At 41.3% G+C, this 26,926-nt stretch overlaps 1 protein-coding gene across 1 annotated transcript in view; it reads left to right on the top strand.

Annotated features, from left to right (window-relative positions):
• Positions 1-3,069: 3,069 nt before the first annotated feature.
• The window catches only part of LOC149322368 (ABC-type organic anion transporter ABCA8-like), a 104,580-nt gene continuing 80,723 nt past the window's right edge, over positions 3,070-26,926 (top strand). Inside the window, exons 1-5 of the mRNA XM_089540445.1 lie at positions 3,070-3,364; positions 11,733-11,845; positions 16,199-16,409; positions 21,299-21,451; positions 24,063-24,163. Coding sequence (XP_089396571.1) covers positions 11,741-11,845; positions 16,199-16,409; positions 21,299-21,451; positions 24,063-24,163 — 570 coding nt within the window. The 5' untranslated portion in view covers positions 3,070-3,364; positions 11,733-11,740. The remainder of the gene's footprint in view (positions 3,365-11,732; positions 11,846-16,198; positions 16,410-21,298; positions 21,452-24,062; positions 24,164-26,926) is intronic.

Here is a 26,926-nt window from a genome sequence, read left to right as displayed (position 1 = left end):
TTCAGATGATGTCGCACAGATTCTGTCATCAACCCGTCATTAAAGCAACATTGGCCGACATTTTGCATTAACAGAAGTTTACATTATTGCAATGCCACTTTAATGATGGGTTAATGGCAGGATCAGTGCTATAATTTGAAAGCCTTTCATGCTATCGCAGTCATGGATGGGTTAATGATGGGATAAAGACAGGGGAGTGATCATGTCCCTATCTCACCTGTGTATGATAATCTCCCATGTGTGTCCCAAGAATGTGCGTCTTCAAGGGAGAAGGTATAACTCCATTAACACAGCCTGGATACCTTTCCCCTAATCTGCCTTCTAACTGACCAGAAACATCTCTGTCCCACCTGGATTAAGTGCCAATTTGTTTAATAATAATAATAATAATAATAATAATAATAATAATAAAAATTATTTATGTTTTCCCACCTCTCCTGGTGGATCGAAGCGGGGTTACAGACTAAATAACAGCACAAAGTGTTTACATCAAAATTCAATTAAAAGCAGCCAAAAACAATAAAATATCCAACAACAGACAATAACAATAGCATCAACAAGCAAGGCAGGGATCATATACAGACGGGGGCATATCATTCATATCATATCAGGGGGTATTCATATCAGGTGGGGGTATGCTCAGCTAAAAAGCTCAGTTTTAACTGCTTTTCTAAATGTTTCTAACATAGGTGATGACAGACAGAGAGACACTGGTTTAGGACCAGGGCAGCCTCCTTGGACTGAGGTGGAAAGGAGTAATAGAGTTGACTGTCATGTGCGTATTGATGGCATTGCGCCCCAAAACTCTGGACAACCTCTCCCAGGGTTTTGATGTATATGTTGAATAGCATAGGGGACAAAACAGAACCCTGAGGGACCCCCAAGGCCAATGGCCAGGGGGGCAAGCAGGAGTCCCTCAGCACCATCTTCTGGGCTCACCCCTCCAGGAAGGAATGGAGCCACTGTAAAACAGTACCTCCAAGTCCGATACCGGTGAGATGGTCCAGGTCCCATACTAGTGAAGCGGCCCACAGTTGATGGTATCAAAAGCTGCTCAGAGGTCCAGCAGAACTTACAGGGACAGACTCCCCATGTCCAGTTCCCTGCATAGATCATCACCAATGTGACCAAGACTGTCTCTCTTCTATAGCAAGGTTGAAATCAGATTGAAATGGATATCAGTGTTTCTCAAACTTCCTAATGCCACAGACCCCTTAATACAGTTCCTCATGTTGTGGTGACCCCCAACCATAAAATTATTTTCGCCTCAGTTCCTAAGACCATTGGAAATATGTGTTTTCCAATGGTCTTAGGTGACCTGTGTGAAAGGGTCGTTAGATCCCCAAAGGGGTTGCGACCCACAGATTGATAACTGCTGATCTAGATAATCTGTTTCATCCAGAAATCCCTGGATTTAAGAAGGCACCACATATTCTAATACTTTGCCCAAAAATGGTAGGCTGGACACTGACCAATAATTACCTGTTATAGTGGGAGTCAGGGATGGCTTTTTCAACAAAGTCCTCACAACTGCTTCCTTTAGGGAAGCTGGAATGCTGCCTTGTTGTAGAGAGGCACTGACTACCTCTTTTACTCACTCAGTCAATCCCCCTCTGGTCTGTTTGATAAGCCAAGAAGGACAAGGGTTCAACACACATGTGGCTCTCACCTCTCCAAGGAGCCTGTTCACATCATCAGGCTGCCCAAATTGAAAAGTATCCATTAATACTGGACAAACAAGTGCCAAGATTACATCCACTGACAGTGTATCAACTATAGCATCCAACTTGGAGAAGAACTGAGTGACTTTATCTGCAAAGTGCCATGTAAATTCTTCACAGGGGGCTGCTGAGTGATCAACATATTTTATTTGAGGGTGTTTATGCAAGAGACCCCTGACCACTTGGAACAACTCTGCTGGATGACTCCCTGTCCCTGCAGATGCAATGCTGGCAGCAAAAAACAAAACAAAAAACCCTCCAGAAAAAACAAAACACCTGTTTTGCTGCCCACACTGTCATGCAGTAGGCCTTCAAATTAGCTCTAACCTGTGTTCAGTCAGATTTGATTTGAGTCTTCCACCAACATTGCTGTAGTCTCAGTCTTATTTGCTTCATCAGTGCCACCTCTCTGGAGAACCAGAGGGATGGTTTGTCTCCACTCCATTAGAGAGAACTCTCCAGAGTTATTTTGTCCAACACCCCATTCCAAAGGTTGGCCAGAGCTTCAACCAAATTGTCTGCTGATGTGACAGGAAAGTCTCCAAGAGCCATCAGGAATCCATCTGGATCTATCAGCCTCCTGGGGCAGACCATCCTAATTGGTACCCAGCACAAGCCTGCTGAATCAGGGCCCCATCCTGCAAAGAGAGGAGTCCTACTGAGGAGGCAGAGGTCCAAGGCAGCAAGAGAAACAGCATCCTTTTCCTCCTTGTGCCCCATGGTCCTTTCTTGAGGTCATCAATGGGAAAAGGTACCAATACTTTTTCAGGCTAGGTGGTCACTTAGCCTCTTCTTCTTACTCCATTCAAGGCTGGTTTCAGATCTGCTGTTGTTGAGGACCTGGACTAGCATATCAAAGAGGAAAGACAGCATGGTGTAATGTTTTGAATGTGTATGACTCTGGAGACTAGGGTTCAAATCCTCACTTGGCCATGGGAACTGACTGGTTGATCTTGGGCAGGTTCCACTCTCTCACCCTCAATCGAACACAAGGGCAACCCCCTCTGAAGAACCATGCTTGGAAAACCCGGTGATAGGTTTGCCATAAATAGGAGATGATTTAAAAGAACACAACAACAACTTACTCTGATGACATATATATTAATCCACAATAAAAAAAAACAATTAACAAAACCTCACTCTTCAATTTGATGTAGAAAAATATTTTTGACACACCCCTTTTTAAAAAATAAGGGCTTTTTTGGGCTGATTTTGGAAGAAACTTTTGTTTTTATGTTGTCATTTTACTGAATTTTATTGCACGTCACATTAAGAGGCTGGATGGGAACAAAATACATTAAATAAATCAACGTCTTTCTTACATTAAACAAGCTGTTTGACTGCCAAATTCTGGTAGCGTTTCGTCACTGGTCCAACTGCACAGCAAAGAAAGCTGCTGAACACTTTCTTTGGGGGAAGACTTAGGAGGAGAGGGAGGAGATGAAATATTGAAGTGGGGAAAAAGGCAGAGATTCAAAGTGATTGTGAAAGACTGTGGCTTTTTCGACTGCACAGATGGATGAAAAGAACAGAGGTACAAAGAAGCAGAAAGAACAGCTGTAGACCAAGAAATAACATTTCCTATATTTTGCAGCCATCTCTGAATTCTTTGAGGAACATCTTGCTTTAACTGATTGCTTAAGGTAAGCTTTTTAGTTTGCTTGCTACATTACATTAACCTTGCTTTTTTGGTTTTATTGAAACACACATAATTACTGCTTTAAATGACACCATTGAACTTGGTATACTACAAGGATGCCAGGTGCAAGCCAAGTCACTGAACCAGTGCTTGGAAAAAGCCATGGCCAAGTTGGCTGGAGGATTCTGGCATTTGTAGTCCAAAAGTAATTTGAGCAAACTCTAGTCTGCACTAGACTGAAATCAGTCCAAGTAGTATGATGTTACTTGAGAGTTGGCATCCTGGACTCAATGGGGCATAAATGGGTCTATTTACGTAAAATGAAAATGTTTTGACAAATAGTTGACAACACCTTGATGTTATCAGCAAAGGCTGATTAGAACAATTTTAAGTAATTTTACTTAATTAGGCCAGATATTTATGCATATCTTGCTTCTCCATTTTTTTTATTTTTTTAAAAACAAACATTTTAACACTAGACATTAATAAAACACTGGAGCAACAGGAATAAAATTAAACCCAAGGAAAAGTTAAGAGTTAATGTTGAAATTACAGTGTCAGTGGTAGCCAAAGTTTCTGCCCTCCCCATAGAGCTCTAATGTTGCAATACCAAAGCAGGAACATGGTAGTTTTTACAGCTGGTGCTTGTTTAGTTTGGTTGAAATCTGTCTTGGACTTCATGACTGTTTTTAACACAGAGTTTTGAAACTGTATTCTTTTGAGCCATGTTTTCTATAGTTACTTCTCTATCCTTAATGGAATCTGCAGGTGGATGTCCATTTAAAGTAGATTTGTTAGCTCTGTTTGCTTGCATGCATGTATGTATGTGTGCTTGAGACAGAGAGAGAGAGAGAGTGTGTGCAAGCTGATTCATTGTGCTAGCCAACATAATAGAAGGAACTGTTCGCTTTGTAGGGATTATAAAACAGACCTCATATCTCCCTCCCTTTAAACATTCTGAGGCATCCGCTCTGCCCTCCTGCACTGCCCTCTATTGAGCAAAAGTAAGATCCACAGCTAGGATGAAGAATGATACTCAGAAGGAGAAATATGGGGGAACGGGGACAACGGAAGAATAGGATGGCACCTTCACTGAAGCTTTCTCATTTTACCAAAGCATTTAAAATGAAACGAAGGAATCCCACCTATAGAGCTGAGAATACTACCAGGGATGAGGAGAAGATTGTCAAACAGAGAGTAGGTGCTTCTCTCTTGAACCTATTGTGTTCTATTACTTCATAAATCCTGCTACATTGACGAAGGAGTGAGAAATCTATGCTTTTTAGAGTCTAGTGACCCAGTCTTACGAGGAAGGTTCCATTTTGGTAGAATCACTGGTAATTAAAGCTTCTTCCTTCTTTTTAAAAACTCTTCTGAAGCAAGGCTCCTTCAACATGCTGAAAATGTATGATTCATACTAAAAACTTTGTGTCTCTAAAAGAAAAGAAAATAATACTTAAGCTGGAATGCTAATGGAATCCATTTGTCTTTTTTTGAGAGGGGTTAATTTTTATTAGCTTTTAGTCTAAACAGTGTATTTTACAATCAAAATAATTTGTTGTTATGGAAGCTGCCTTGAGTCCCAGCCTGGAAGAAAGTGGCATATAAATCAAGTAAATAAAATAAACAATATTCAATAAAAGATAAAGAAACAAAAGGAAGAAGAAGAAGAAGACATATGACAAATACACCATAGGACTCTGACCCCCCCCCCCACTTGACTGTAATGAGTAGAAAAATAAAAAGAGCAAAAATTAGATTCAATTAATTACTTACAACAATAGCCAGATTGTTACATCATTGGTTTACAATCTTTCAAAAAGTCAATTGGCCTATTCTTTAGAATGTTAATTTGGCCATTTGGGCTAACTCAGGGCTAAAACAGACAGCCCCATATGCTGCGGCCCCAATTCACCTTTTTGCTAGCTGCAAAAGAAGTGGCAAACTGCCACTCCTTTTTGAGCAGGCAAAAAGCTGGCTTTTTCCACCCCACTGCAGCTTTATGCCGCTCCTGGGGCATGCAGTGTATAAATGCTGCTCCACCAAAGTGCCTAGAAGCCAGTTCATGTGTGGGCAGTCAGGGGGCTTCCAGGCATCTTTGGGGCATGTGCTGTCTAAATGTCATGCACCCAAGCTGCCGGGAAGCTGGCATTTAGAGCTTGTCTGTTTCACCCCTCAGTGACCTTAGCAATCCATTCTTCCATTCTTGGTGCTTCAGTCCATTTCCAAATTTGAGCAAACAATATTATTGTTGCTGTTATCATAGAATGAAATGAACCAGATTTAATATCCATCTTTTAAAATCCATAATGCACAATAGAAAAATTTCTGGTATCTACCTTGAGAATTTTTTGAATTAACATATATATCTTTTTGCATCTCACCACATATGGAAAAAAAAGAGTCCTCCTTATCTTGACACTCAACATTGATTTGAACATTGTGGTGTTGCCTGAATTGCAGGGGGTCTTGTAGGGCACCCACAAATTACACTCAATGGGGAAATTAATTTAGTTCAATAGGAAGCAGCAGGAAAGCTCCAGTAACATAAAATGGTTTTAAACCTAGAGAACTCCAGAGGCAATTTCCAAATTAATTTAGTTTATTTTAAAAGGGGAGTTCACAAACAAGCACACTCTTTCGCACACACACACAAACACACACAAATGAAGCAAATGTAGTAGGTAATAGTTTGTTGCAGGGTTACTAAGAGGTAATAATCTACCAATCCTGAAGTGTAGCTCAGATTGTGGCACTGCTGAATTAAAAATTGCCCAGTAGTTGTTGGAGGAATGTGGAGTGGCCAGCTACTGAGGTGCCACATCACGATCAAACAGAGGTTCTCAGGCAAGATAGATTTGCTAGTGCCTAGGCACTCATAGGGATGTGGTAACTCAAGTGGTTAAGATACTGAATCTGTTGATTGCAAGATTGGCAGTTTGGCTGTTGGAGGCCCAAGAGCCGTTTGATGGGCTGAGCTCCCATCACTAGTCCCTGCATTTGCCAACCTAGCAGTTCAAAAGCATGCAAATACAAGTAGATAAATAGGTACCACTTAACTGGGAAGGTAAATAGTGTTCTGTGCAATCATGCCAGCCACATGATCATACAGTAGTCTCTGACAACGCTGGCTCTTCTGCTTAGTAATGGAGATGAGCACCGCCCTCTATGGTCAGACAACCTGGTCAGTGGGGAATACCTTTACCTTTAGACACTCATTTTTTTTTTCTCACTGAAGTGACTGGAATTTGGATATTAACTAATTTGGGAATAAGGGCCTTGTCTGCACTGACTAGGAAACTCCAGGGCAGCCAAGAGTATCTGAATTTTATATCAGATTCCGAAAGGAATGGGAGCCAGTGGATGGATAACAACAAGGGGGTAACAAAGCGACGGGCAGAGAAGATAATCCTGGCTGCTGAGTGTTGCACAGAGATTAGGGGGCTAAAGTGGGAAATAGGAAGACCCACTAACAATGAGTTGCAATAATCCATGCATGATATCACCAATGCATGCACCAAAGTCTTTGCCATAGAAATCAAAAAGAAACGTTCAAATTCTGATGAGAATATAAAGAAAGAATCTGCATGACTTGTCTGTAGCCTGGATCTATTGAGTGAACTATAATGAAGAGTCAAATAGGAAGCCAAGACTATGGGCCTCATTGACAGATTGAATAAAAATGTCATTGACAAAAAAAATTGCAAATATGGCTTGAGTGGGAAGCCAAGTAGCTCAGTTTTGGCCAGTGCATTTTGCCACTTGAGAGGTTCAGGCACCAGTGAATCATCCAGTCAGAGACAGCAGCAAGACATGATGATAATTAATTACTGCTCAACACCCAGAGAAATCTCAGGGGTAGAGAAATACATCTGGGTGTCATCAGTGTACAGGTGATATTGAAAGCCATATGAGCTAATTAGGTTTCCCAGGGACAGGGTATAAAGGGAGAACAGTAAAGGCCCCAAGGCAGAACCCTGAGGGACTCCAACAGCTTAATGTTTAAGGAACGTTTAAGTGCAGTAGTAATTGTAGTAATTGCATATACAACCAACTCTAAGTGGAGATGAAAAATATTATAGATTCAATGAATAAATCAAATAATCCTGTATACCTCAGCCATACCCTCCAAGTGTATCAATATGGCAGGGATAGTCTCAGTTAATTCTCTGTCATCTCTCATTTTCAGATACTTTCAAAATGTCTCAGTTTCTCTCTCCTCCTCCTACTTTTTCTGTTTGCCCTCAGTTTACTACAGTTACTGCCAACTGAGTTCAAGTTGTAGAAATAGTTAGCACTCCTTTAACTGAGTAGGAGGAGGGAGCGCAATCCTTTCCTTCCCAGTAGGCTCAGGCAAAAGCAAACCCCCAGCTTGTTTGTTTTTCTCTATTAATAATTTTTGCTATTTTGACTATAGTTTAATGTTACTTGGTGACACAAGTCCCAGTTTTCATCTAGGTCATGTGGGAGGGTATTGCCTTGCCCCTCCTTGAGAATTTGGCTTCTGAGGATGAAGCAGATCCATCCAGTAGCCTGCCCGCCAGAGGTTTGGACTTTGCAGATGAAGCTGACTTACCACAGCCAGGCCCTTCTCAAACTCAGTCTGACCACCAGTTAAGTGATCCACAGGAGGAGAGGGTGGGAGACATAACACCCCAAGAAAGGAGAAGGTGTGGCATCTAGAACAGACTCAGTTCCTCCCCTGCAAGTGAACTGAGTGGCAGCAAGGAAACACCCACCTGAAATATGAGTTGCAATGAGGGTGGGACTGAGTAAGTATGTTTTATGGAGTGTTGGCTTGTCTCATCTCAGTTCTCAAACAGATGGTCCTAAAGGGGTGGTGTCACACTGCCCCTTTGAGCACTGGATTGGGGCTGCAGAGACCGTAGCCCTGATCTGGCATTTTTCCAAGTGGCAAAATGCAGCTTCTTTTTGACCTGGAAAAAGGGTGCCCTTGCCACTGTGGCGGCACTATTTGGTGCTACTTTTGGCATTTGGTGTGTAGTTGCCGGACCATCAGAGTGCCACAAGGCTGACCACTGTCGGGTTGGGTGGGCTGCATGATGGTGGCTTGGTGGTGGAGTTGGGGCATGCGGCGTGTGGCCGCCATCCTGCCCCCACTCCACGTCAACACCAGCCCTTTTGGCTGGTCTGTTTAGCCTCTCAGTTGTTGGAAACAACTGAATTTCTTTCTGAAGTCTGCATTTACAGTGAGACTTAACTTTACAGTTTATGACCCTGGACTGTTCCTTGACCTTGCTTTCTGTGAACTGTGCATAGGACTTATGGTTCCTGACCTTTGGGCTCCACTTGCTCTTTTGGCTTCTGAACTCCTGGCACCTTGTTTGCTAGTCACAGTCAGGTGTTTTAATGAATGTAAATAGTCATAGGTATCTGTGTATATTTTAGTGGAAGTAGAGGAAACAAGATGGCAGGAGCATGATAGGACGTATTTTGCCAAGCTCCAAAGTCTGGGTGTTTGTTATATTTTAATCATTGACTTTTTCTTTTTAAATTAGTTTAATTAGTTTTAACAGTTTTAATAATTACCTTGATTACTCTGACTCCACAGGGCTATAGAAGGAGTGTTGTTTGATTTTTACTAACTACAGATGTTTGGTTGAAGAAACAGAATCCCATAACAGCTTTTGTAACTAACTGGCAACTTTCTTGTACTACATTTAAGAGGACCTCTGCTGACAGGAAAGTAGAAAATAGACAAACTTTTATCTCTGAGATTTTTTATTTTGCTTCACTTGACTATTTTGATCTGTTTTTTGAGTTCTGACTTACTCTCAAGGTGTTTTTTTAAAAAAATGTTTATTTTAATCTATCTGTTGCTTGACACAAGCAGAATAATATTCCAGATAATACTCTCAGAAGCTATTTGGAAGCAACCTGCCAACAAGTTTGTAAAATGTGACCCAAGGAGATAATTCTTCTGCATAGATAATATTTTGGATAACAATCCTTTGTATTCTACATCCAAAGTAATGGCTTTCTCAAACAATGATCATTAAATTCTCTGTTACATATCTCTTTATTATAAGTAACCATGCCATCTGTAAATATTTTTCTACTTTCAAGCTGTAACCATTTTTCTTCTTTTAGGTATATCCAATTTTTAATCCATATTAAACCACTGGCTTGATAATATATCCTTAAACCTGGTACCAATAGATCCTTAAATCTGGTACCAACAGACCTCCTCTTTCCTTTGTATCTTGCATTAATTTAAGTCAGATTCTTGTTTTTTCCCCCAACCATAAAAATTTGGTTAATTCTCTTTGCCATTCCTAGATTGGCTTTTCCTTTACTAATATTGGTATATTTTGGAATAAAAATAGTAATTTTGGCCAAATTTTCATTTTAATACAGGCTATTCTACCTAATAATGATAATTTTAATATTTTCCCAATTTTCTGAGTCCTTTTTAACTCATTTCCATATTTTTATAGTTATTCTTGAAAAGACCATCATTGTTTGCTATTAATTCTATCCCCAGATATCTTGCCTTTTTGTATATTATTATTATTATTATTATTATTATTATTATTATTAAGCTTAATTTATATAGTGCTGCACATTTACACAGCACTGTACATACAATCTTTTTAATTAGATGGTTTCCTGTCCTCAGGCTTACAATCTAAAAAGACACAACACAAAAGGAAAAGGGAATGGTGGTGAGGAAGGAGATCAGGTCCAGCATTTCTTCTCTCCCTCTGAGGCTTGGACCAAGGCAGGTGGACTGGAGGGAGGGCTCTGCTTCTTCCTTTAGGCCAGGCCTGATGGAGCTTACGCTGCCTTTTCACTCCCTCCTAGGCTGGATGATGACAGATGGCATTGAGGGAGGGCTCTTTCCCTTCTTCAGGCTAGGCCCTGAAATATTAAATATTAATTAAATATTAAAACTGGATTTCTAGGCAAGTTTCCGTTCTAATTTAGCCATGTTTTTAACTAGTATATTGGTTTTCCCTTCATTTATCTTCAATCTAGATACTTTTTCAAATTCTCTTAATTCACATACTTTCACATGGATTTTCTAGTGATATTGTCATGTTGTCTGCAAAAGCATGTATTTTATAGTCCACTCCTTTATTTCTCACTAGGTGGGCTTTTGAAAGCAAAGGCAGCTTGGTTGCAGCATGACATTATTTGTGATCTGCTGGCAGACAGTTGTAAACTCATTACTCCTAAGGTTTCTGCCTTCACTGTAGCTGCCCAAAAGATCTTTAGTAATTTCATAAAAACAATAACGGCAAAATTGTAAAGGGGACGAGATGTTGTAGATGGAATGGTACATCAGTTTGTTTCACCACTGACAACTACCTGCCTGGTTTATTAAGGTTTTCCCTATCTCTGTTTATAAGTTCATAAATTGGAGTCCAGTGAAATTTATGTTTGTTGTTTGTAATGGTCATTGTGCTTTATACAAATACACTGAAATAAAAACATTTTACTGGTACTACTTAACTACAAGGTTAAAAGATTTTAAACAAGTAGTTGGCAGCTTTGAAGGGAGTGTGGTCTTCCTTGCATCTTGAGATTTTGCGACGCTCTACATCTGAGGGCTAGCCTAGACGATTAAAATACTCCTCATTCCAGTCAAATAGAAGGCAATTCGGCTACAGGCAATTTGCTGTAGTTTTGTTTTGTTTTTTGTTTTTGCATTTTCCCCTCGAAAAACTCCTTATACTTCACAGAAAAAGGCTTGATTTTTTTTACCTGAGTATCCATAGAAATCCACAGAAATGCACATTATCACATATGTGGCCATCTGTCTGCTTCAATACATTCAGATGGCTGAGTATTTTTGACAGAAGAAGAAGGGTGAACAGAACAAGTGTGAATTTGCACAGGAAAGTGAAGACAACCTTTGGTGTGAATGTGTGAAAATTTGCAGCAATTTGTATAATACATTTACATGTAGACTAGTCCACAAACTGCATAGAAGCTCCTCATGTATCCCAGGAGTCTGAATTTCAAAGTTCTGAAGGCAAGGAGCAGGAACAGTGCTGGAAACATTTAAACACTGCAGTCCAAGAATGTAGAGCCACATTAGTGATGTGGATCTTAAATTGATGATGCTTATGTCACAGGGACTAGTGTCCAAACGTCTCTGATCATATATATCCCTATTTGGTAAGGACCCATTTCCAAATGATCTGAATCAAACCATGGCATCTGCAAGCATAATATTGTCTATTATCAACCCATAGCTCAACATCGATTTGATTAAGAAAAGACACGTATGAAGCGTATTATCCAAACAAGGAGGAGGGGAGGATGTGTCGCAATTTGTAACTTTTGCCTGCTGTGCCCAGTGTCAAAGATTTCTGTTCAGACATAGAATTTTTCTTTTCAAACAGGTTGTACAATGTCAAAACAACACCAGAAAAAAAGAAGTTTGTTCCAACAAACTGTGGCACTTTTGTGGAAAAACATACTTCTGAAATGGAGGATGAGAATGCAAACTTTTCAGGTAAGTATAAAGAACTAATTGAGTAAGTAAGTTTGAAATGCTATTTGGACTTAGCATTTTATCTCTTGATTTTTAATATAATTTTGCCACTGATTGTAATTCTCTGAATGATGAAAAAAGGAAGAGGAGTAATTTTTACACGTTGGGACTGTTTTCCATTGCTCAGTTCTCTCTAGATAAGCCGAGAAATTGTTTTAACGCACACTGAATTTTATCGCATTGGCCCTGGAATGGGCCTGTAGCATTCCAAAACGGAATGTTCTGAGGACAGAAGGTGGCGGGGAACGCATTTTATCACACAGTGATAACGCTGCCGCCACTGCCTCCACCAAGCGTTCCCATCCTGTTCTGGATGCGTCCAGAGGGGGCAATTTTCGGGAACGCTTAAGAAACATTCCCAGAAATTGCCCCCTGGGGAATACATCCAGAATGGGATGGGGGTGGTTGGTGGCGGCGGCAGCAGCGTTCTCACTGTGCGATTAAATGCATTCCCCACCACCTCCCATCCTCAGAACGTTCCATTTTGGAATGCTACAGGCCCAAGGTTGCCATAAGTCAGGACCTCCAAACCAGGACAAATGTAGGACAACACTTTCAAATGTAGGACACGTTTTTAAAAAAATGGAGGACACTTGAAAAAATTGGATATGTTAATATAAATGTATGTTTCTTAGGCATGCTCAAAATGGAGGACATTTTGGCATTATTCCTAAACAGATGGCAGAAATGTACTTCCCTTTCTGCCCAAACCCCCCCTCCATTCCAAAACACACACTAAGCACATTGGGGCATTTCACATGACTTTACTGAACATGGCCTCTTGTATATTTCAGAGGCTTATTCCATAACCAAACCCCTTGGGTTCAACACAAAATGTAGGACATTCAAACAATGGAGGACACAACCAACTAAAAGTAAAAAAACATTTATATATATATATATATATATATATATATATATATATATATATACTGTATATGTGTGTGTGTGTGTGTGTATAAACACATTAATATAAATCATATCATAGAGATCTTGTTGCACCTCTGAGACTAAATGCATCTGAGGAAGCAGACTCTTTCAGTTAATAATAATAATAATAATAATAATAGAATTAAGGGACATTAGGAGGCAGTGGTAGAGAAGGACCAGGGTTCGATCTGTTGCTTGCACATAAACATACCCCACTGGGCTAAATCACACTCTCTCAGCCTCAGGGCATGGCAATGTGTAGGGGAATTCAAGTTTCCTAAGGCTTCAGCCCTTGGTAAGGAAACAAAAATATCAAAACCATCAAAGCCAAGCCTGCGAGGGTCTTACTTGTAAATCAGCAGAGCAGCAGAAACGGTCTTTTGTCTTAAGATAAATAAATAAATAATAAATTGTTTATTTATAGCCCGCCTTTCCTTGAGATCAAGGCAGGTTACAACATCTTGGTAACTACAAACGATAAATATAAACACTACAATATACAACAATTCAAACATTAAAAACAAGAATTAAACACACAAATTAAAAACCATACAAAAACTAGCCAAAGTGCAAGTGCAAAGGAGGGGGGAGATGCTTCTATAAGAACTGAGGCTGACACAAATTGCTTGTAGTTTAAAAAACAAAACTTTACTAATGGCTTAAATCTACATATACATGGAAGCTACATCCTAACCTATCTAGTGAATAGTTCAGGTAAAAGAAGGAGTTTGTATCTCACCATCTTTCACAGGAAAGTTGAGAGAGCATGATGATGGAGAGACCAGAGATCTATAGTGGAGAGAACTTCCTAAGCAATTTACTTAGATCACATGATCTGTTTACCAACTTACAAAGGTATTTATTGCCCCTGTAATTTAGCAGGACCAAATGGCATGCAAATAGAGATAGAGGACAGTAGAGATGCATGTAGGAAAATCCTATCTATCTGAGGAGGGGGAGAGAGAATGCAATGATTTTCCAACACAATGGCAACCCCTCTCTGAAGAAATCTTTGCAAAGCCCTGGGGAAACCCTTCCTTCCTTCCCCTGTGCTCCCATTCCAGAGAGAAGCCTACCGGGCCTTGCAAAGTCTTCTGTTCTGAGTCTCTGCCGGGCTGAATGAAAAGCTCCTTCTCCTCCTCCTCCTCCTCCTCCTCCTCCTCCTCCCTGCCTGGCCAATAGGGATCATGCAGGAGCTGGAAGCCTGGCTGCAGCCTCTCCAGCACAAACTGACAGAGGCTGTTTTGGAAGGGAAGATAGATCAGGCGTCCAGCTGTCCCGGGTGACAGAATGCAGAAGCTGGAAAAGACTTCCCCCAAGGTCAAAAAACCGGGCAGGTCACGGCTGTAGCCGTGAAATGGCAAGCCTATACAGGCCCATTCCAGGGCCAATGCAATAAGGTTCACACTGTGTGTAATTGGGTGAGAACATTCCCTGGCTGAGCCCAAAGAGGCAATTCCTGAAGAATTCCAGCACATTAGGACTCTGGGTCATCTGAATACTTCTTTGACCCCATACATGTCACAGGTGACAACCCTGAAATGTTGCTTGCTGTAAGACTGGGAGAAGACCAAGGTCAGAAGGGATGGATGTTACTTTGTTGTGTGATGGATGGCTCATTTCCTAGCGAAGTTGGGATTGTTTGTAACTAAATTAAAGGCAGAATTACTCAATGACTTCTTTGGCTCACTGTTCTCAGAAAAGAAAAAGGGTGCTCAACCTGAGGAAAACGGAGCAGAGGACAGAATAGGAAAATTCATCAAAGAATAAGTAGATAGTAAAGGAATACCTGGTTAATCTAAATGAATATAAGTTTGCAGGACTTGATGAACTACATCCAAGACTATTAAAAGAACTGTCAGAGCCATTGGCAATAATCTTTGAGAACTCCTGGAGAACAGAAGTCCCAGCAGACTGGAGGAGAGCAAACGTTGTTCCCATCTTCAAAAAGGGAAAAAAGAGGATCCCAACAATTATCGTCCAGTTAATCTGACATCAATACCAAGAAAGATTCTGGAGCAGATCATTAAACAGAGAATCTGTGAACATCTAGAAGGCAATGCCATAATCACAAAAAGTAAAAACGGGTTTGAGAGAAATTGCTAGACAAATCTAATCTCTTTTTTTTTGTTAAAATTACCAGCTTGGTAGATGAAGAGAATGCTGTGGATATAGTATATCTTGATTCAGTAAGGCCTTTAACAAGGTCCCCCATACCATTCTTGAAAATAAGTTTGTAGAATGTGGGCTAGACAACATAACTGTTACATGGATTTGTAATTGGTTGACTGGACGAACCCAAAGGGTGCTCAACAATGGCTCCTTTTCATCCTGGAGAGAAGTGACCAGTGGGGTCCCGCACAGGGCTCTGTCCTGGGCCCAGTGCTATTCAACATCTTTATCAATGACTTGGATGACAGAATTGGGAGCATACTTATCAAATTTGCAGATGACACCAAATTAGGAAGAGTAGCTAACACCTGAGAGGACAGGATCAAAATTCAAAATGACCTGGATAAACTAGAAAGGTGGGCCAGAGCTAACAAATGATATTCAACATAGAAAAATGTAAGGTACTGCACTTAGGGCAAAAAAATGAAATGCATAGATATAGGATGGGGGACACCTGGCTGAATGAGACCACACGTGAAAGGGATCTAGGAGTCCAAGTAGACCATAAGTTGAACATGAGTCAACAATGCGATGCGGCAGCTAACAAGGTGCGATTTTAAGCTGCATCAATAGAAGTATAGTGTCTAGATCAAGGGAAGTCATAGTGCCACTATATTCTGCTCTGGTCAGGCCCCACCTGGAATATTGTGTCCAGTTCTGGGCACCACAATTCAAAAAGGACATTGAGAAACTGGAGCGTGTCCAAAGGAGAGTGACTAAAATGGTGAAAGGTCTGTAAACCTTGCCCTACGAGGAACGACTCAGGGAGCTGGGGGTGTTTAGCATGGAGAAGAGAAGGTTAAGAGGTGATATGATAGCCCTGTTTAAATATTTGAAGGGATGTCATATTGAGGAGGGAGCAAGCTTGTTTTCTGCTGCTCCAGAGACTAGGACCCGAAGCAATGGATGCAAACTGCAGGAAAATAGATTCCACCCCAACATTAGGAGGAACTTCCTGACAGTAAGAGCTATTCGACAGTGGAACAAACTCCCCCGGAGTGTTGTGGAGTCTCCTTCCTTGGAGGTCTTCAAGCAGAGGCTGGATGGCCATCTGTCGGGGATGCTTTGATTGTGATTTCCTGCATGGCACGGGGTTGGACTGGATGGCCCTTGTGGTCTCTTCCAACTCTATGATTCTAGAAATACTGGGAGCTGGGAGTGATCATCTTTGATCTGAGAGTGATCATCATGGACTTTTTTTGTCATTTCCAGGAACTGTTCTCATCAGTTAGTCTTCTTGCTTCTCTCATAATTGTGACAATCATATATGTACTTGAGGAAAGTGAGGAAATACCTAGGGCATCCCTTGGACAACTGGATGATCCTGCCTTTAATATTACTGGTACTACAATTTTCTACACTCCAGATACAAAACTGGCAAGAGAAGTTATGAAGAAAATAGAAACCACCTCTGTCATGCAAGGTATATATTAACATTCTAGGCATGTTTATTATACCAGTTCTTTCACAGGGCTCAATGTAAACTGAGAGCTATGTTCTCTGAGCAATGGATCTGGCCTTGTAATGGCTGACAAAATCACACCTGACTCTGTACATGTACAGAGTACCCTTTTCCCCAATGCTAAATAATGATTGCTTCTAGAATACAGGAGAGATGTTTTCCTATGAAAGAGATAGCAGAATTGAGATGAGACATTTCACTTCTTAGGAATTAAGCAGTCTCTAAATGCCTCTGTGTATTTCATAAGCTTCCTTTTACTGTTAGGTTTTTTCTCCTTCTCAACCATGTATTTTTACTTCCACACAGTTGATCAATTCATTGTTGTTGGTTAGGATCAAATGTAAGGCAATAAATCTCTTTGTTGCATCCTTCACCTTCTATACAATGAAATTGTCTAAAAAGCAAGAAACTGATTTGTTGGATCTTACATTCTTGGCAAAGTTTGACTTCCAACAAATATCAGGATGGTTGAAGTCCCTCATTATAACTATATCTCTCCTTTTGTTCTAGGAAAGTATTATCAAGTCTTCAGAAAGGCATCTATTATAAATTTGTGTGTTTATAATAGATGCCTTGGATCCACTCCAGGAGAAAGGGGGTAAGTTGGCCCTCATTATCCATGGGGGATCTGTTCCGGACCCCCCTGAGGATACTAAGTTAGTGGATGCGGCTGCATCACTATTAGAAACCACCCTTGTTGTAGTGGGGATGCACTTCACTTCTGTTGTCCCTAATGGTGGTGCGGCTGCATGCACATGGTGAAATTGGGGATAACAGGGACTGTCCCTAATGGCGGTGTGGCTGCATGCACATGCTGCCACTGGGGACAATGAAGGCTTGTCGTCTGCAGATACTCAAATCCTTGGATGGCAAGTCTGCCAATACTGAGGGCCATCTGTATAATTAATTATTAATTAATTAAAATGAAATAAAATAAAATAAAAGAATGGACTCCCACAATGAGATGGCTGTTGTTTTCCACTGCTCTGATTTTTACCATATCAATTTATATTCCATACTTTTTGCCACAGGTGTCGACATTATTGAAAAATAATGCTATTTTCCCAAACTTCCTGTTTGGTCTAATTCTTTGAAATAGGTTATAATGCTCAGTTGTCAGGTTCCAAACATGAAACTCATTTCACCAGGTTTCTTTGATGCCTATTAAATCATATTTGCCTACTTGTGTTAAGAGCTCAAATTCATCTTATTTACTTCCTTTGTTCTGTGTATTAGTGTATCTATGGCCCAAAACACACAGGCCAAATAAAGCGGCTTCTGGCCGCTTTGGAGACATATTGTTTAGATGGCGCATGCCCTTAAAGCAGATGGAAGCCACATGGAGGCTAACAGCCGGCTCCAATAGGAGTGGAGATAATTTGCTCCTGGTAGTGTCAGTTCCCATTATGCAGATCCACAAACACTTTAATGATGGGACGCCTCCATGACAATTTAATCACAGGGGACGAGCGTGACCAGTGATCACACCCTTGCACCTTATAGATGATTTAGCGACGTTTCAGGGATGTTAAGCCTCTGTGTGATAATCTCCTGTGCTATATCATAGACCTTTGGTCTGGGTGACAACACACCTTTTGGTACATCTTCTTTGGCCAGCACACCACTGCTTCAGTTTCTCTTAGCAAGGACTCACCTGCCACTACCACCTGCCTTTTCTCCCTTTGGATATTTGCATTTATAGAATCCTTTCAAGTAACTTCCATGCTCTATGAGAACTGAGGCCGTGGCCCCTGTATCTGTGTCTCTTAATTCCTCTGATTAAGAGGAGAATTTGGAATCAATTGCAGAACTCCAAACTGATAGCATGGTTCTTGACAGTTCTGCCTCTCCATGTCACATCTGTCCAGCTGTCTGCCTCCTGTGTTTGGGATCTGTCTGGATCCTGAGAGGCATCTCCTGTGGACCTTCCAGAAGATTCTGCTTCACTCTTTCCAAAACTGCTTCATCCTCCTTGATAAGTTGAAGTGTAGATAAACAGGCCTCAAGCTGCACTTATTCTTCTATCAGGGCAAACAGCTTCAATATGTGGCAAATATAGTCACCGCCACATCATATGGCACATGTGTTGCAGATCACAACAACAGTTTCCTCACTATCCATGTTCAGTCATCATCCTATATAGGCAGCATTATAGCACTTCAGATCTCCTCCTCACACTACCCTACAAAACACCAATGCAAAATGCCTGTTTTCCTTTTTCTTGTTCACCCAGTTGCAGAGACTGAGGCAGCAGCTATACAGAGCTAGCACCAATCAATTTAGTAACTCAGGCCTGTTACAGACTGCCAAAATAAAGCTGCTTCGGGTCTCTTTGGAGGTATGCTATTTAAATGATGCATGGGTCCTAAGAGTCCGGAGGTCGCGCCAAAGCCACACTCCATTCTTAAGCACTGGAGGGCAGCTTTGGTGCAGCTTCCGGATTCTTAGGGTGCATGCGTCATTTAAATAGCTTACCTCCAAAGAGACCCAAAGCAGCTTTATTTTGGCAGTCTGTAACAGGCCTTACTTTCAGCTGAAGACCTGCCCCCTCAGACTAGGGAGAGCACATAGCCCAAATAAATTATTCTGGTATTTAAACAATTTAATTTCCTTCATGTAATTTAGTGGTTCTCAAACTTTTTACCTTTGTGATCCTCTTTTACATCTACATGTGGACACTGCGCACGCCCTCCCAGTCAAAATATTTTGTTTGTTAAATGTGCGTATTTTTGTTCACACATTAGTGTATATTTGTATTTAAGAATTTTATAAGGAAATAACTCTCCTCCTCCTCCTACTCCCCATCCTTCTCAGGCAGAGGCGTCAAGTGTCCTCCTTGCCTTTTGCTTTCCCTTCAGAACATTAAAAAGTTTGGGAAGGGGAGAAGGAGGAGAAAGCCAGGGAAGGGTGAGTGGATCAGGGCCTCCAAGTCTAGCAATCCCTTTGAGCACCTCTTGTGCCTCCTGGTGGGTCCCTCCCCATAGTTTGAGAACCACTGAGGTAATTCATTATGGGGTTATTTTACAATAATCCAGAGCTCACCTTTATATGTTTTTGAGGCATAACTGGCAAGTGCTGGGGATCCTATTTTGAACTGAGTAGGACTCAGCCCATGCAACCTGAGCCCATCTGTTGACTTGCTGTCAAACCTTTCAGGTGAAGAGTGACAGAATGGCACCCAAGCTATGTAATTCATTTGCTTATTATTCTGGCTTGTCCACAGGAGTGAGCATTTGAAGTGTGCAAGGGCATTACTAGAGGGCTGCAGGCGATATACACAGTACTGAGTAACACTTTAGAAGGATATGTCTGCTTGTGGTGTGGAGACTCAAGGTCCTGAGATGGACCTGCTCTACCTGCCTCAAGGCAGCAAGCATGCTAGCTGGGACACTGTTGGCATGCCACAGTGAACTCCTGGAAGACTCTACTGTCACAAATGATGACTGGGCCACTTTGGGAACTGTGAACAAGGCAGATAGAGTGGAACAACTTGGGCCACAGAGAGTCCCTTTGGGCATCCTGGTCCATTAGCCGTCTGCAGCAAGTAGACTGGAGCCTTTCTCTTCCACAGTGCCCTGATCTACTCCTGAGGGACCATTGGCTTGGGGATTCTGAACTTGGAAGTAACAGCATGAGTTACTCCAGAAGAAGCCCTGCCCAGAGGAGGGCAACCAAAATGATGAAAGGTCTGGAAACCATGCCCTGTCAGGAGTGACTTAGGGAGCGCAATATGTTTAGGCTGGAGAAGAGAAGGTTAAGAGGTTATATGATAGCCCTGCTTAAATATTTGAAGTGATGGTATGTTGAGGATGGAGCAAGCTGTTTTCTGCTGCTCCAGAGATTAGGACACAGATCAATAGATGCAAGCTACAGGAAAAAACATTCCATCGAAACATTAGGAAGATCTTCCTGATGGTAAAGAGCTGTTTGACAGTGAAAGACGCTCCCCTGGAGGGTTGTGGAGTATCCTTCTTTAGATGTTTTTAAACAGAGGCTGGATGGCCATTTGTTGGGAGTGCTTTGATACTCTGTTCCTGCATGGCAGGGGGTTGGACTGGATGGCCCTTGAGGTCTCTTCCAACTCTATGGAGATTATCGGATGGGGGATGACACGTCCTTGTCCCATCCTTTTCCTGTTTTTATAGTGTGACCGAGAGAAGGTTTTTATAGGACATCACACTTATCCCGGCATTATCCTGTCCAGAAAGTGCGATTGACCATGATTGCTTGAAGGACTTTCAAACATCGCACAGATCCTGTCATTGTCCCGGCATTGAAGTGGCATCATCCGACATTTTGCATTAATGGGAGTTTGTATTAATGCAATGCCACTTTATGATGGGACAATAGTGCTGTGATTTGAAAGCCTTTCGCGAGATTGCAGTCAAAGACGGGCTAAGGTTGGGCAAGCAATCCTGTCCTTATCCCATCTGTGTGTGATAATCTTCTATGATTCTAACCCTAGTGGTGCCACTGGAAATGTGTGAAGGGAGAACTTTTGAAAAAGCTTTGGTTGCTGCTCACATGAAGTTGTGAATGGATAATGACTGCCTTCCCTATTGTTTTAGGTTGGGAGAAACTGGGCAAGGTATCATGGTATCTTTCACTCTTCTTTCAGTTCTTTGCCTAGTGTGATCCCCCCCAACAGTTCCATTCCCCCTTTTCATTGCCATAGCTATCTAGCAGCATTTGAGCTACAGATTACATTTTAGCCACTTTTGATCAGTTCATTAATTACAGAAAAAAATAACATGGCCAAGACTGGTATAGTTAACCTAGCATAAAGGGAGCAATTTTTCTGTCTGCTGTATAGGATCACATATAATAACTGCAAAATTTCTGTGTTAAAGGTATAAAGACAGAATTGGTGAGAGACGAAAAAGCCCTGGAAACAGCACTACACAAAGATGCTCTTGGAGTTGTATTTCAGGATGATGTTTCCTATCGACTCAGATTTCCTGCCTATCGTGTTCCTTGGCCAGATGATTTAACTGGAAACATAGGTAATTCAACATGAATTTGGTCTCAGTGTGGGTCAGGACCATGCACTTCAGTGTAAAAAAAAAAAAGTGAGGATCAAAAATGAGGGCCTGAATATTTCATTTGCTATATTGTTATACCTTTAGGCCAAAGCCCTGTGGGAAATAAATATATATTAACTTTATGAACCAATACTTCCCTAAATCTCCTAAAATTTACCTACTATAGATGACTCTCTTTCTTCACACCATGCAATATTTTAAACACCTTTATTGTGTCTCCTGTTACCTCCCTTTAATAATTTTGTTTTCCTTTCAACACCTTTTCCATCTCTACAATATTGTTTTTGAGATGCAGTTATCAGACCTATACCCAGTATTCTATAAGATTCCACTATCCACTTATATAAAGGCACTACAATATTAGCAGTTTAATTTTGTGGGTGAAACATACAGGAGATTATCACACAGTATAAGGAGGGATTGCTCCTGTCCTTATCCTGAAGTAATCCTTATCGCATATGTGTATATCCCATCCTTCTTCTGTCAATGGCACCCATCATTGTATTAATGGGAGTTTCCATTAATACAAAGTGACAGGGCTATACCACTTTAGCAAGTCATTAGCCAAGATATGAGACAAAATATGCAATCATAATTCTGCCAAAATCTTTTGTGAGAAATATACTTGTCACTGAAACTTTCAGTATGTTTAGCCAATAAGCAAAGTTTCACAGTAAGAGTAACATTCAAGGCATTAAAGGCCCGGTACATACCGCCCCAAAGGACACCCTCGTCACATGCGAGGGGTGCCCCACCCACATGTACCTCATCCTTCGCATGTGATGAGGGTGTCCTCACTGTGTAGTGAACGCACGCACAGCGATGATGTTACTGCTGCGCAGCATCCAAATGGAGCTGCGCAGCAGCTACGTGCTTGCACCGCCACAAGCTATTTGCGGCGAGTGCTGCTTTTTAGCGGTCCTTTTATTTCCACGTATCAGCACCGCTGCTATGCAGCAAAGAGAGTCGGCCCCTGGCCACCTCTTCCTGGCACTCTGTACCGTTCCATAGATTTATAATCCTAGAGTAATGGGAAGTGGAGGAGGAAGAGCTACCTTTTGAGGCAAAGCCTAAGTTTGCCTAGCATAATGGAGCCATAGTTGATAGATGTAAATGTATGTGCATGCACATTCACTCATACAACAATATAAACTCGCAGCATCATACTCTGATAAAAGCTGCTAGTACTATAATAAAATTGTTGGTATTTAGGAAATTAGGATTTCATATGCCATGGAGGCTTGATTTTCATAAAAGAGAATGAAACGAGAATCTTATACATCCAGGGCTTGACTTCCAGGCAAAATTAAAATCTCCACCATACCCCCCAGTGTCTCCCTCGCTTGTGTTTTGTACCTGTTGCCATGCCTCCCACCTATTCTTTTCCCCCCTCATTGCTTGCCTGATGTTGCACTACTGCCAATCTACTACCGGTAGAGCCAAGGTGTTTGGAGAAAACAACGGACAATCTTTTACACATAGGGGTAGTGTACAAGCAGTGATGATACTTTATGTATATTTGCATAATATGCCGATTAGACCACCTGGGGTTGTGGATCTGTCCTTCCTAGGACTGCTCCTCTCTGTGCTGAATCTGACCACCACCATCAAAATGTGAGAATGCATCCTTAGAACTCAGGAAGAAGCACTTATAAACCCCTGCAACTCTGCACACCTCTTTCCTGGAGAGAGAGGGGGGCTTTACAGATCGCCTCAAAGTGGTGGTCTGCAGCCGCCCTTTTACTAGCCGTATCTGTGTCATGGCAACCTCACGCCATGGCCCTGATCCAGCCTCTGGAGAGCGCAAAAAGCAGCCGCAAAAAGCAGCTCCTTTTTGCACCCTCCAAAGGGCACCATAACCACGGCGGCCCAGCTTTATGATGCCCCTTGTGGATGCAGTACCGGAAGGGCATCATGATAGTGCACGCTGTGTGGACCGGCATGTGCCAAAATGACACCCTGGGGGCAGGGTTAGGATGTCCAGCGTGCGGATGCTGCACCATAACTCTGCCCACAGGCTGGCACAAAATGCCGGTCTGTATAGTGCATGAGACACTGGTTGCGCCCAATGTTGAACTCAGTTTTCAGTTCTCAGAATCTGGGTTCCCTTTGTATTTGTATTTATTTTTGCCTTCCTTCAGGACAAAAAAACACACATACAACTGCAGGACACACTAAAAAGCCAGTCTTAAAAAATGGTATTTCTTTAAAAGTAAAGACAATATACTTGGGATAGATTTGCTACATGGCACAAGGAACAAATAAGTGTAAAAATGAGAGGAATGTATTCTCCCTTGCCATTAAAGATATTTTATGGAAACTGCCAGATTTTCCTGCTAATTGCAACAGGGGGGTTGTAATTTGTGATCTATGATGTTTTAACTGTTGTATTATTGTTGTAATTTGTGATCTATGATGTTTTAACTGTTGTATTATTGTTGTTCACCGCTATGATCCTTGGAATAGCGGTATATAAATAAACCATATTATTATTATTATTATTATTATTATTATTAGTTTACAAGATTGTATATAGTTAGGTAACATGTGCATGTATGTTTATTGCATGTAGATTTCTGTTACAACTATTCATCACCATATTGCTCTTCTCCAAAGTATTGGTTCGAAGGATTTGTATCATTGCAGTCCAGTATTGATAGTGCTCTTATTGAAGTAAGTAATCATTTGAAACAAGTCTTTTCTTTTTCTTTTTCTTTAATTGCATTATTACATGATTCCTCATGCCCAGCATATCAAATTTAGAAGGTACAAATGTGTTTTATGCAGGTTGGGGATAAAATATCATAACTGGAAATAAACTACAGTAGAATCACGGGGGAACTATGTCATGGTATATAGACCTTGTAGTAAGTTTTTCCAGGTGCAGAAAGAAAACAGGAGGAGGAGTTAGGCACAGCTGTTATCTGTCTGACTCAGCTGCACTCACTCTGAGGAAAGAGCGAGGGCAGGAATCAAGGTCACCTTGTGTGCTTGTATTAAATTGGAACCTGTAACCATTACGCTTTGCTGCCATCAAAGCCTTGTTGACTGAAGTGCTGTCCATGTCTTTCCTCAAGCCTGATCAGCAACCTATGTTCTTTAAAGGTGATACATTGTGCTTCTGCAGTCTGCATGTGTCCTGGGCGAGCACGAATGTCTTTCTGGACTTTTCTGCAACTATTAAAGGCCCAAGACCTCTGTAATAAGAAAATGGGGTAAAGGAGTAAGAAAAAAAAGGGTTACGGGGTGCACAAAGTACTTGGGGTGTCAGGTTATGTATCCTGTGTCACATGCAAAGAATTCATGCTGCAGATATTTTTAAATATCACAGAGGGTTTACTGTGGCCCATTTTAACATCTTGCCATCTGCCCTACTTTAAGGAAAATACTTATGTGTTCTCTATGTAAAGTGTATCTGCTATGCCCTTGTCAGTCATGCATGGATTAAATGGTGAACAAAGTTAATAGAATTAATAGAATCATAGAATCGTAGAGTTGGAAGGACCACAAGGGCCATCCAGTCCAACCCCCTGCCATGCAGGAAATCCAAATCAAAGCATCCCCAACAGATGGCCATCCAGCCTCTGTTTAAAGACCTCCAAGGAAGGAGACTCTATCACCCTCCAAAGTGCATTCCACTGTCAAACAGCCCTTACTGTCAGGAAGTTCCTCCTAATGTTGAGGTGGAATCTCTTTTCCTGTAGCTTGCATCCATTGTTCCAGGTTCTGTTCTCTGGAGCAGCAGAAAATAACCTCAACATGACATCCCTTCAAATATTTAAATAGGGCTATCATATCACCTCTTAACCTTCTTTTCTCCAGGCTAAACATCCCCAGCTCCCTAAGTCATTCCTCATAGGACATGGTTTCCAGACCCTTCACCATTTTAGTCACCCTCCTTTGGACACGCTCCAGTTTCTCAATGTCCTTTCTGAATTGTGGCGCCCAGAACTGGACACAATATTCCAGGTGGGGCCTGACCAAAGCAGAATACAGTGGCACTATTTCTTCTCTTGATCTAGATACTATACTTTTATTGATGCAGCCTAAAATTGCATTGGCCTTTTTAGCTGCCACATCGCACTGTTCACTCATGTTCAACTTGTGGTCTACTTGGACTCCCAGATCCCTTTCACATGTACTTTCATTTAGCCAGGTGTCCCCAATCCTATATTTGTGCATTTTATTTTTCCACCCTAAGTGCAATACTTTACATTTCTCCGTGTTGAATTTCATTTTGTTAGCTTTGACCCAGCTTTCTAGTCTATTCAAGTCATTTTGAATTTTGATCCTGTCCTCTGGGGTATTAGCTATTCCTCCTAATTTGGTGTCATCTGCAAATTCGATAAGTATGCTCCCAATTCTGTCATCCAGGTCATTGATAAAGATGTTGAATAGCACTGGGCCCAGGACAGAGCCCTTTGGGACCCCACTAGTCACTTCCCTCCAGGATGAAAAGGAGCCATTGTTGAGCACTCTTTGCGTTCAGCCGGTCAACCAGTTACAAATCCATGTAACAGTTACTTTATCTAGTCCACATTTTACAAGCTTGTTTGCAAGAATGTCATGGGAAACCTTGTCAAAGGCCTTCCTGAAATCAAGATATACTATATCCAAGCATTCCCTTCATCTACCATGCTGGCAATTTTATCAAAGAAAGAGATTAGATTTGTCTGGCATGACTTCTTTCTCTGAAATCCATGTTGACTTTTTGTGATTATGGAATTGCCATCTAGATGTTGACGGACTCTTTGTTTAATTATCTGCTCTAGAATCTTTCCTGGTATTGATGTCAGACTAACTGGATGATAATTGTTGGGATCCTCTTTTTTTCCCTTTTTGAAGATGGGGACATTTGCCCTCCTCCAGTCTGCTGGGATTTCTCCTGTTCTCCAGGAGTTTTCAAAGATTATTGCCAATAGCTCCGATATTACATTTGCCAGTTTTTTTAATACCCTTGGACGGAGTTCATCTGGTCCTGGAGTTCTGCTGCTTATATAAATGTGTGCATTTGCCTTCAAGTTGTCTGTTAACTTTTGGTGACCTCATGACTTTCATAGGATTTTCTTAGGCAAGCAATATACAGAAGTGGTTTTGCTAGTTCCTTCCTATATTATATCTATCCCCAGTTAAAAGATCTGATTTTGAAGGTGTTCCCAGGCAGACCTGATCATTTTTACATCTCACTTTTTCTTTCACATTATTCCATAGAATCTGTTCCAAAGGTTCTGTGATTTAGTATTAAATTAGCAGTAGAACTACCAGAAGTAAATTGGACAAACATTATCATGGTATGCTTCAGTTCCAGTGAATGCTATTAGTCTTGACTTGGTGCTGGCTTCTATATTGTCACCCATGTATACATACAGGAACTTTTGTCCTTATCAGCTGTTCTTTTTTCCTGATCTCTTATTGCCTCACAACCATTTGGGTTGT

Source organism: Sceloporus occidentalis, unplaced genomic scaffold (assembly GCF_023333645.1).
Source record: "Sceloporus occidentalis isolate IW3139 unplaced genomic scaffold, rSceOcc1.0.p SCAF_1, whole genome shotgun sequence".
NCBI lineage: Eukaryota > Metazoa > Chordata > Lepidosauria > Squamata > Phrynosomatidae > Sceloporus > Sceloporus occidentalis.
The sequence above is the reverse complement of the archived record's forward strand: the minus strand, read 5'-3'. Positions and strand labels throughout refer to the sequence as shown.